Source organism: Oryx dammah, unplaced genomic scaffold (assembly GCF_014754425.2).
Source record: "Oryx dammah isolate SB20612 unplaced genomic scaffold, SCBI_Odam_1.1 HiC_scaffold_20, whole genome shotgun sequence".
In the NCBI taxonomy this organism is placed as follows: Eukaryota; Metazoa; Chordata; class Mammalia; order Artiodactyla; family Bovidae; genus Oryx; species Oryx dammah.
In genome coordinates, this window is record NW_024070204.1 from 52,682,919 (window position 1) to 52,695,763 (window position 12,845).

At 39.5% G+C, this 12,845-nt stretch overlaps 1 protein-coding gene across 1 annotated transcript in view; it reads right to left on the minus strand.

Annotated features, from left to right (window-relative positions):
• DEPDC1B (DEP domain containing 1B) overlaps positions 1-12,845 on the minus strand; it is a 100,207-nt gene that overhangs the window by 56,392 nt on the left and 30,970 nt on the right. The window contains exon 3 of the mRNA XM_040262569.1: positions 2,360-2,495. Within this exon, the coding sequence (XP_040118503.1) occupies positions 2,360-2,495 (136 nt within the window). The remainder of the gene's footprint in view (positions 1-2,359; positions 2,496-12,845) is intronic.

The following is a 12,845-nucleotide window of genomic DNA, read 5'->3' on the forward strand; positions in this document are numbered from 1 at the left end:
TTTAAAAAATGCATAGGAAAAAATAAAAGAGTTAATATTAATTCTCTCTGGATGATATTATGAGTAATTTTTTTCTTTTGTCTCTATGAACAACTCTATTAATAACAGCAATAGTAATTAATAGTTTTCCAAAGCCTGTGTGTCAAGCACCCTTGTAAACACACTATAGATATGACGTCACTTGAGTTTTATAACCATCTTACCCCAGAGGGGTGTTATCATCCCACTCTCACCAAAAAGAAAACTTAGACACAGACACAGCAAATGAAACAGAGAAACAAGCTTGCATAGCTAATAAACGAAAAACCAAGATTCAAACCCAGCAGTCTGTCTCCAGAGCTCACTCTCTACCTGCTGCCTGTCAGTAAACACAAGAAACTGTTTTATTTGCTGCACTTCATTTTATTTTATATAATGGCTGGGCAAGAGAGGACAGGACAGAACAAAAACAAAACAACAAGAAAAGTGGAGGCAGAGATAGAAAGAGGGAATGTAAGATAAAAAAAAAAAAAAAAAAAGGAAGACGAACCCAAGTCCTTTAAGAAAGATGGACTGTTTCTCTGTTGACTACTAACATCATCAGTCTAACGACTGCACTGAGGCCCAACTGAGGAAACAGATCCTACTCTGCCATTTCACAAGAAGCAGAGCCCAAGCATTAGAGGAGCTGGAACAAGTGAGGAGCTCAAACCTCCACCACTTAATTTAAGGTTAAGGCAAGAAAAGACAAGAGCAAGGTTATCAGAAATACACAGATAATCAGGGACATGACAAGCTATGGGGGGGATAGGGGATGGATCAGAGTCACTGGCAGATGACTTCAGGATTGCTGAAAATGAGAAACTGAAAACAGATGAGAGAAGAGAGAAGACACTGTCTTCTTCGTTGGTGCATGAAAGTGACTAATGAGCAGCTGGTCTTCCTAGAGGTTCACAGAACCAGAAAGAACAGAAAAGCAAAGTTATCATATTGATGATTTATATACACATTAGTTTAATATGGGGTTCTACCTGTTTTGTACAAACACCACTAGATGATCTTACAATGAAAAAAACATCTGCTGAGTAACCACTCTACTGATTGGGGTCATATTAGGTGTTTAAATACAAATGTTTTTTTAAAAAATTAACCTGATTTCATGGAGCTTATATTTTAATTTTCTCGAGCACAGAAACTATCAGCTAGAGCTTAATTAACTTCTCCTCATTAGTAATGAATTAAATGATCCTCAAATACCCTTTGTGCTCACTCTTTCAGAGTAGTCCCACTGTTTCCTAATCACCTATCACTGTATGAGCTCTTCTGGAGGAAAAACTATATCACATTCAACTGCATCTGTAGAACCTGGCACAGTGCATGGCACACAGCAAACAGTCAATAAGTGTTCGTTGAATGAATGAATTAATGACTTTCAAATATGACCTCTCATCTAACTTCCAGGCCCATTACCTCCATCTGCCTATTAGACATTTTCATATAATATCACCTACCTTTATCATCCAGCATAATTAAAACTATATTCATCACTGTCTCTGACAAATCTGCACGTCCATAGGGAGTCCCCATTTCTGACACTAGTCTCACTCCTGAATTATTTCTGATAAAGGCTAAGCTGCTTAATTATTCTGTCCAAACAGATACAATATAATCACATTCAATCTCATTGCCTAAAAATGTTTACAACACACCTCTGCACATGTAGGAACTGGACATCTAGTCCTATAAGACTAAATTAACTTAAAACATGGTTGTTAGTACAATTCTTTAAAAAAAATTGCCTACAGAAGTTTTTGTCTACATTTTATTTTTTAGCATTATCTCAATCTTAGTAGTTTTCTATTGGGGATATTTCAAGAGAAAAGTACTCCCCCAAAAACGCAGTTTCTTCTACAATGTGCTTAGGTTTCTCCAAACTATACCTTTGTTCATATTATCAGAGCTCGCTCCACAATTCTCCATGTCCCAACCTTCACACTTTCAACTGGTAATAATTATAATAAAGTTCAGGAAAAGGAGACAAAAAAGGAATTGAGGAAATTACAGAATAGAAAAGAAGAGGAAATTACAGAATAGAAAAGAAAAGGAAATTATAAGGGAGTTTTATAAGAAACCTGCTCAGTCTAAACGTATAAAAACAGCTACCACCTATTTGGTCAAAGTGTCAATGGGCAAGAGTGAAAAAATGCAAAAGCCAATCTTCTTGTGCTACTCGTCTCTCAGCTACTGACAGCTAAGATATTGTTTTAAAGTGCTTTCACACCACTATTTCCAAGGGACCAACAAAAAAAACTGGACTAAGCTTAATGGTTCACAGACTTTTTCTAACTCTCCCGCTGCTAGTCCACATAATGGCACTTACCATCACAAGTGGCCTCACCGGCATGTTCTCTTGTGAAGTGCCTGGTGGGGGATCATCCCATTTTGGAAATTTAATAACATCCTTTTGATATGGGGGCCTCTTTGGATACGGCTTCAGAGGTGAAGAAGGAGGAAATCTAAAAACCAAGAAGAAAATTTCTATTATTGCAGTCAGTGGGAAACACAGATATTTTAACAGTAATCCCCACTTCTTGTACCCTTGAGAATTTATATAATTCCAAACTTTGGATAATCATTCATACTTAAATCATTACACACATCTAACTGTACACAATTTTATATGATTTTTTAAAAACATTTATCCACTATGTCCATCAAATCACCTTTATGAAGAAAAAACAGATGTGTCAAACATGTGACACATTTTTAAATAAATAAACCTTGGTCTGTCACTTGATTTTCATGATTAAAGATGTTTTTAATGGAACCCTAACCCTAGAAAGAAAGTCATTTCTTTCACCCAGCCGAAAACCCTTACTGCCATCTAACTCCAGCTGAAATTTTTAGCTGGTAAGTATGCAAGTAAGTTTCCCTGGTAGCTCAGGTGGTAAAGAATCTGCCTGCAGTGTGGGAGATGTGGGTTCAGTCCCTGGGTTGGGAAGATCCCCGAGAGGAGGGCATGGCAACCCACTCCAGTATTCTTGCCTGGAGAATCCCCATAAACAGAGGAGCCTACAAGCTACAGTCCACGAGGTCGCAAAGAGTCGGACACCAGTGAGCGACTAAGCACACGTGCAGGTTGAAATTACTGACAGATAAAACTTAAGCAACACCTGCTGAGGAGATGAACATTAGAACAAATATCACTTGGCCTAACATTTATTTTCATAACTATTTCTAATAAAGATCCTTTCCTTGAATATCTAACACCTCACACTGAGATTGAAGCTACAGTCTCAAATTTCATCTTGGAGGAGACAGAAAGCTTCCCAGTATCCTTGTGCTGTCCTTAGTCTCTCAGTCCAACCTTCTGAGACCCCTCAGACTGCAGCCTGCCAGGCTCCTCTGTCCTTGGGGATTCTCCAGTCAAGAATACTGGAGTGGGTTGCCCTGCCCTCCTCCAGGTCCCAGTATCCTTATTCTGCCATTTATACCCCCCTTCTCTGCTTTTATCCACCCTAGGTATCATCACTCCATGGACAAACACATAGAAGTCTAAATACAATCTGACTCTCTTTAGACTGGTCTAGGGCATACCTGATAAACAACAACAGAGGCAATTAAATACATATTTTTCTCAGAGCATCTTTTTCTGTTAGCTTGCTAGAGAAGGATATATTGTACTGTACTGAAAAAGTAACATAAGAACTCTAGTTCTTAAAAGTTGACATAGAAATCAATAGGTAAAGACTTCTATTTTTATTTTTTCTTTATGTAAGCCAAACTAAAGGCTTAAAATCTTGTCCATGGTATTCATAAACAAGCAATCCAAATAAAACATAAAGATACTATTCATAAGGCAACTGTAGAAATAAGGAAATTTTAAATGTCTACAGTTTGCAAGGAAAGTCTCTATCAAGGTAAACCAGAAGAATTATAAATAATAAGAGTACTATGGAGAAACATTTCAAAAACAGTCACAATAGACTTCAAAAAGGATGACTAACAGAGAGGAGTTGAGTTCCATCTTCTGAAAAGAACATCCAAAAACTGCACTTTATTTGAAAAGTCAGTTTTGAGTAAGGAAAAAAATGAAATCTGGAAATCATTAAATCAAATTAAAGATAAATAAACTGAAAGCTTAAATTTTTGGTAATCAAGTTACCAAGGCAGGTATTTCCAAATGATTACAAATTATAAATTAAATGAATCTCTAAAACTGGTGAAAGTTATTCTGCTTTTTAAGTAAAGGCTGGCTTACCACAGTCCAATCCTATTTCTTAGAAGCCAACAATCACATCCAAAATATAGCAAGTGTGTGCACACACGTGCAGACAAACACACACAAACTCTCACATTCATATACATATGCGTGCATGCATGCTAAGTCGCTTCAGTAGTGTCCCAACTCTTTGCAACCCAATGGGCTATAGCTGGCCAGGCTCCTCTGTCCATGGGATTCTCCAGGCAAGAATACTAGAGTGGGTTGCCATGCCCTCCTCAAGGGGATCTTTTCAACCTAGGGATCAAAACTCTATCTCTTATGTCTCCTGCATTGGCAGGAGGGTTCTTGACCACTGGTGCCACCTGGGAAGCCCTGACACACATGTAATAATTCCAGGGAATTCACAGACCACCCACCTCTCAGTCCTTTAAAAACTAAACATGATCCCTGCTCCCATTCCCTCACCCAAATCCACTGCTCACTTCTTTCCTCCGTTCCCTCACTACAGTGTGAACAGCATGAATCTGAGTCCCAGCCTTGGCTCTCTCACAAACTGTCTGTTTGTCCTTTGGAAAGTGAGTATCTCTAAACATAGCTTTTCACTTTTAAATAAAGGAATTAAATTGGATTATCCATATGTTTCCTCCTAGGTTCCAAATATGTTGCTTGTCTTCCCACACTCAGAAAAAATATATATATATCTTCCCTGGACCAAGGCAACCTTTCTTATGTGGAGAACTGTGACCAAAGAGATACCAGGGAGTCATCTTCTTCCCCTGCCCTGACAAGATGAGGCCTGTGTTACAACATCTGCAGCTATTAACATCAGTAGCTGATGCAGTTACCTTCATACCTGACTGGCAATCTGGCAAGAGACAAAATGCAGAAGAGCTCCCTCTAGTGGACTACGTGTATTTTGTGTATTCAAAGTTCTCAATTTCTAATATTTTAATCTTGTCATCTGGGGCTTGAAAACCTGATCTATTCAAATGTCACATTTTTCACTTAGGGAAATTAAGGCCCAAAAGAGGAACACAACTTATTACAAGCCTCGCAGCTAATTGGCCAAGAGAGTAAATCTTGCACAAAAGATTTGCAAACGTTTTAATAAGAAAATTATAGTTTTATTAAAAGGTATCAAAGAATTAAATTGACAGAAATATCATATTAGTGAATAAGAGGATTCAATATCATAAAATCCCAATGCTCCTTATGAAGATATATAGTTATAATGAAATTCCAACCAAAATATCAGGTTTTTCATGACATATGATAAACTGATTCTAAAATTTATATGGATACACAAATGGCCAAACATAACTAAGACATTCATTCTTAAAGATGAAAAGCAAAGTGAGGTGACTTACTCTGCCAACTGTAAGCTAATTAAGATAATATGGTAGGACAATACTGGTGGTATGGACCATGATTTCTCAGTTTCAGCATTATTGACATTTGGGGCTGGATGATTCTTTGCTGCGGGAGGCAGTTCTGTACATTGTATGATGCTCATCAGTAAGCCTGGCCTCTATTCACTAGATGCTAGTAGCACCTTCTCCCAAGTATGACAGTATTATCCCCTGCAGAATAACCCCCAGTTGAAAATCAAGAGTGCCAAAAGGCAATCTAAAACAAATACACACATGTTTAGAAACCTGATTTGTCACAGAACAGACATTACATATCAATGAAAGAGAACCAACTGTTCAATAAAAGAACTCTGATCCAACTGGTATCCATTTGGGAACAGTGAGGCTGCACCCCTGTGGCCAACATAAGCTCCAAAGATGTTTTGCAATATTACCTCCCACCTACATGCGCTTCTGCAGTATGATCCTGCCACTTCCCTAACAAGAAGTAGAGTCGATTTGAGTTAGAGTAAGCCGTCTCTAATTACTTTGATAAAAAGAAGACAGCAGAAGTGACAGCCGCAGTTCTAGGCACTAACCTTTAACTGGCCTGAAACTTTTCTTCCTGCCCCTTGGAACTTGCGCTCATCACTCACTTTTGCAAAACTCTCTTGGAAACCATTCATCGTGTAAGAAATGCAACCACCCTGAGCCCAGCCCATTACCGTGTGAGATGCCTAAGCGACAGGGAAGCGGCCTGAGAAGGTGAGAGTCTGCATGAAAAGAAACTGAGGTCAAGGAGCACAGAAGTTCCAAGCTTGTGGATGGGCCTCAGCAGTACCAGCTGAAGTCCAGCTAACCCCTTCCTAAAACCCACAAAATTACATAAAAATTACAATGATTGTTTTAAGCCACTAAGTTTGGGCATAGCTTTACTAAACAACAACAGATAACCAGAACAGAAATTGTGGCATCAGGGCCAGGCAGTGAGTGGAGGCCTAAAGGGTCTCAGAGACACGTTAGTGAAGGCTGGAAAAACAATGATGAGATTGTTACTGGTTGTTACTGGAAGATGGAGAAAGGCCCCTGTTACACAGTTACATAAAGTTCAGTTACAACTGGCACTTTCAGTAACAAAGTAAATACAAAAGGTAGGCCTGGCTAAGGAGTCTTCCAGGATGAATGGTGAAAGTGCCAACTTATTTCTTTTAGCCTTGATAACAAGATTTAGACAGAAAAAGATAAACTAGAGAAGGAACTTTTTAGCTTTTAAGCAGAATTTACAGGAACTATAAAGGAGTCATGACTTGATGATTCAAAAGTAAAGTGATTTCCACCCCTAATTGCTCCCAGCAAAAGGTTCTCAAAGTAAAAATGGCCTTACAACAAATATCAAATTCAAGCTGTTTCTAGTATAAATTATTGTCTTGGAGTAATCACAAGTGTGTGGCTATAAAACTTTTGCAATAACCTCAGAAAGATTTAGGGCAGTACCTTATAAAAAGTACTTTAGGAATCTTAAGAGTGTTGTACCACAGGAGACTTAATAACAGAATAGAGCCTATCTCAAAGAGATTTATGAATGTGACTTTTGTCTAATGGATTAAAGCACAATAAGATTCACAGAAATAGTACTAACAGAATCACCATTGCTTTCAATAGGCAGGTAGCTAGGTATGAGCAGAGAAACGGGGACAGAGGACAGCTGGCAGGAAATCATACACCTTAAAAACAGCAGGTGCCCATAGGCAGCCAGAGAAAAGCAGGAACCTCCAAACTGACAGGAAACCACATATTTTGGGTCATTAAGTGTCCTGGAAGCAGACAAAGAAATGTGTGGAAAGATGGGAATCTCCTGAGTCCAAACATAACCTGTTGCTCATTATGTTCCCGTTACAATAAAAGTAGACTCACAGATAAGAAGTTCCCATTATGCAGCAATGCCATGACACCCCCGATCTAAGCTGAAGTGAAAAGTCAGTGTTAGTCGCTCAGCTGTGTCCGACTCTTTGCGACTCTGGACTACAGGCCACCAGGCTCTTCTGCCCATGGACTTCTCCAAGCAAGAACACTGGAGTGGGTTGCCATTTCCTTCTCTAGGGGATCTTCCCAACCCAGGGATCAACCCTAGGTCTCCTGCATTGCAGGCAGATTCTACACCTTCTAAGCCACCAGGTAAACTAAATAAGGACAAAAATCCCTCCTCCCCTTGTGAAGATGCAGCTGGGATGAAAATCAAGGAGTACAACCCCCAAATCCCTCCTTCCCCAGTAAATACTCCATCCCTTCATTTGTATGCCCCTCATAAACAACTTGCCAAAGAAACCTAGGGCAGCAGCTCCATGCCTGTCTGCTTGCTCTCCTTCTGAGAGCAGGTCCTTGCGTAAATAAATTCACTTTACTTGCTTAACCTCCCTGTTTTATCTCCAAATTCTTTTGAGACAAAGAAAGAACCTTAAATTCAACAGGAGCACATTCATTTGGACTAAACAATTAAAAAAAAAAAAAACTAATAACCTCAATCTTTTATAAGCAGGAAGCAACTTAGAAAGCTATTCCTCTGCAATCATGGATCAAAATGACTCAGAATTTAGAGCTAAGAGTACAAGGGTAAGGCAGGAACCACACAGAATCCAGGAGGCAGAACTGTGACCTAATCAAGGAATAGCAGACAAGTTTCAAGTACATAGCTACCTATGGGTTCAGTTCTGTTCAGTCGCTCAGTCATGTCCAACTCTTTGCGATCCCATGGACTGCAGCACACCAGGCTTCCCTGTCCATCACCAACTCCCGGAGCTTACTCAAACTCATGTCCACCGAGTTGGTGATGCCATCCAACCATCTCATCCTCTGTCATCCCCTTCTCCTGCCTTCAATCTTTCCCAGCATCAGGGTCTTTTCTAATGAGTCAACTCTTCACATCAGGTGGCCAAAGTATTGGAGTTTCAGCTTCAGCATCAGTCCTTCCAATGAACACCCAGGGCTGATCTCCTTCAGAATGGACTGGTTGGATCTCCTCCAAGGGACTCTCAAGAGTCTTCTCCAACACCACAGTTCAAAAGCATCAATTCTTCGGCGCTCAGCTTTCTTTATAGTACAACTCTCACATCCATACATGACTAATGGAAAAACCATAGCCTTGACTAGACGGACCTTTGTTGACTTACAGGTTACTAACTGCTAAATGTGATGTCATAAAAAAATTAATTGTGAGTTTTGACGAAGGGGGTGAATGTAGTTTCAAAATAAATGTTGTTGTGGTCAGACTGTATTTTTCAAAGATGACCACAATAGTATCTCCCATTCTTTATGCTTCTTCCACAGTGTGGCTTTGACACTCTCCATCAACAGGAGGAGGTTATTTTTCTCTACCCCTTTGAATGTGAGTGAGCCCCATGATTCTTTTAACAAATAGAACAGACAGAAGTGACTCTGCAAACTCCAGGCATAGATCTTAGCTGCTTGGCAGTTTCCTCTTCTTGCCTATTTTAAAGACTAGCTCTTGGGATGCTCATTCTTGGAATACACCTCTTAGAAGTCAACAACCACAAAAGAATAGCAACTACCCAAAGCCCATCAAGCTGCAAGAAGCATAACCCGTACAAAGATGCCCCAGAGGATAAAAGCTCACGTAGAAAGAGAAAGGAGCCAAGATGCATGAAGGCACCACATTTGTGAGCAGAGAAAGGCGCCATCTTGGAAGTGAATTTTCTAGCCCAACTAATGCCTTGTGGATAAGGGGCATACCGCCAGCTGAGCTCTTTCTAAATTCTCGACACAAAAATCATGAGCTAAATAAAATGGTTGTTTTCGGCCACTAAAGTTTGGGATAAACTGTTTTTCAACAATAGAAAACCAGAATAACCCCAAATTTACACTAAGAATCATGGGCAAAACCATAAAATTTAGGGCACTGGGGCTTCCCTGGTAGCCCAGTGGTTAAGAATTCACCTTCCAGTGCAGGGGATGTGGGTTTGATCTCTGGTTGGGGAACTAAGACTACTGAGCCTGCACACTCTGAAGCCCTCACATCACAACTGGAGAAGCCTGCACGCCACAGCAAAGACCTGGTACAGCCAAAAGAGAAAAAACCTTAGGACACAATGTAAGACAACATCTCTCTGACCTTGGGCAATAAAGGAATTCTTTTTAAGCAAGATATAAAAACCATAGGGTACAAAGAAAAAGCCTGATACATTCATTCACATCACAATTAAAAATTTTTCTGTTCATCAAGACACCATAAGGTGAAAAAATAAAAAGAGGGAGATTTTGTAATCTATATAACTGACAAGGATTAATATCCAGAATACATTTTTTTAAACTGCTAAGGATTTATGAGAAAAAACAAAATCCTATTGGGAAGACAAAAGACATGAAGCAGGCATTTCCAGGTATGGAATCAGGAACAATAAATAAACATGGAGTGGGGAATAAATTAAAAGTGTGGGGGATAAATTAGGTTATGGGGGATAAATTAGGAGTATGGGGTTAACAAATACATACTACCATATATAAAATAGATAACAAGATTTACTGTATACCACAAGGAACTACATTCAATATCTTGAAATAATAACGGAAAAGAATTAACATATATATATATGCTGCTGCTAAGTCGCTTCAGTCGTGTCCGACTCTGTGCGACCCCATAGATGGCAGCCCACCAGGCTTCCCCGTCCCTGGGATTCTTCAGGCAAGAACACTGGAGTGGGGTGCCATTTCCTTCTCCAATGCATAAAAGTAAAAAGTGAAAGTGAAGTCGCTCAGTCGTGTCCGACTCTTCGCAACCCCATGGACTGCAGTCTACCAGGCTCCTCCGTCCATGGAGGAGTACTGGAGTGGGGTGCCATTGCCTTCTCCGAATATATATTTATATATATGAAACCAAATCAAAAAAAAAAAAAGAAACCAAATCACTTTGTTGTTGTACACCTGATACTAATACAAGATCATAAATCAACTATAATTCAAAAAAAAAAAAAAGACACTGAGAATCCCAAGGACAGAGGAGCCTGGCGGGCTATGGTCCATAGGGTTGCAAAGAGTTAGACACGACTGAAGTGGCTGAGTGCAAGCACAAGCACAATCTCATTAGTAATTAAGGAAATTCAAAATAATATCACAATAAAGTATCATTTCACTCTTAACAGATCTGCAAAAGCTAAAGTCAGTCAATAACAAATTATTTCCTGCTACTGAAATAAAGGGCTTCCCTGAGAGCTCAGTTGGTAAAGAATCCACCTGCAATGCAAGAGACCTCAGTTCCATTCCTGGGTCAGGAAGATCTGCTGGAGAAGTGGATAGGCTACCCACTCCAGTATTCTTGGGCTTCCCTTGTGGTTCAGCTGGTAAAGAATCCACCTGCAATGAAGGAGACTAGGGTTTGATCCCTGGGTTGGGAAGATCCCCTGGAGAAGGGAAAGGCTACCCACTCCAATATTCTGGCCTAGAGAATTTCATGGACTGTATCATGGGGTCACAAGAAGTCGGACATGACTGAGCAACTTTCACTTTCACTGAAACAAAAATCAGCATATTCACTATGGAAAACAATTAGCATGACCTAGTAAAGTTGAACTTGCACACATGAACATAGACATATCTTGTACACTAATTCCATTCCTCAGTAGCTCCAAATAACCTAAAGATACACTCACACATATGCAAGGATGCATATCCACGAATGTTCATGGCAGCATTGTTTATAAAAGCAAAAAACTCAAAGTAACCCAAATCTCCACTGACAGGAGAAAAAGACAGATTATAGAGATTATATTGATATAAGAGAACATATAATACAGCTGAGGAAATTCCAAGAACTGTAATTAAGTATACCAATATGGATGAATCTCAAAAACCATGAAAAACAAAAGAACAAGTCAGAGAACACACACTCTTTGATATCTTTATATAATATAAAGTCCAAAACAAAGAAAAGTGTTTCAGTAACAAAAACACTATTTAAGGAGACAAACCTAAGTGTTAAAAGAATAAGCAAGTGATTAATGCAGACGTCAGGATATTGAGGACCTCTCCAGAGAAGAAACTGTGGGTAATAGGTGTTTGCTTTATTATTCCTATATAAATTGTTAAAATATAATTTATACACTCTTGCATGAAAAATGTATTTCTCAAAATTGAGGACATTCAAATAGAGCAGACCTCTCTCTAGTAGGGGGGCTCCCATCGTGGCTCAGAGAGTAAAGAATCTGCACACAATTCAGGAGACCTGGGTTACATGCCCTGGGAAGATCCCCTGGAAAAGGGCATGGCTACCCACTCTAGTATTGCCTGGAGAATTCCATGGAGAGAAGAGCCTAGCAGGCTACAGTCCAGGGGGTCACAAAGAGTTGGACACAAGTGAGCAACTAACACCTTCACTTTCTAATGGGCAACATTTGCCTTTATTTTAAAAACTATAAGGAATTCCCTGGCAGTCTAGTGGTTGGGATTCCCTGATTTCGCTGCCAACGGCCTGGGTTTGATCCCTGGTTGAGGAGCTGGGATCCCTGTACAGAAGGGTCAAAAATAAATAAATAAATAAAACACAAACTACAAACTTAACCCCAAGATAATCATGGACTCCAAAATTATAAAGTCCCCTTAGAAATGATCTAGCACAAACTCCACATCTGTACACTGAAAAATCTGAGGCAAGAAAAGGAACCACAGTTATTCATCCAACTGAGCAACCCAGGTCTCCTACTGCTGCCTCAGTCGCCAAATACTAGTTGGAAAAAAGCAATTAAATAATAATCCATACCCAAATTACTATCCTTTGACAAATAAAATAGAATTTATTACCTAATCAATCAATCAGCATTCCAGGGCATCTGAACACTAAGGAAAGCAATTTAGAAATCGTTATAAATCTGATTCATAAACGGCAGGGGATGGAATGACTTAGAAGTCCTTTCCACAATACATGCTAAAAATTTCCCTTTAGCATCTGCAGAAATCTGCAGCATCCCCAGCTTTTACTCTTTGCCTTAGTAGCCTGAAGCCTTTATATAAAAAAGCCAGCCCAGTAGTGATTATTACAGGAGCTGATCTCTCTGAGACGGCTGTTTCCCAGAAACCCATAGGTTAGGCAAATTTACAGTATTTTGCTGGGTTTCGCTATGCTCTATAAACCCATTCGACATATTTTTTGAGCCCAATAACAGTATATAGTCCTATATCACTTAAAGGCTGAAAAACTGCCAATGATTACATCCCACAATTCTGCTTAAATGTGTAGCAGGAACTAAAAGTATTTGAGGGAAGGAGAAGGAGAGATATGGGCTTCT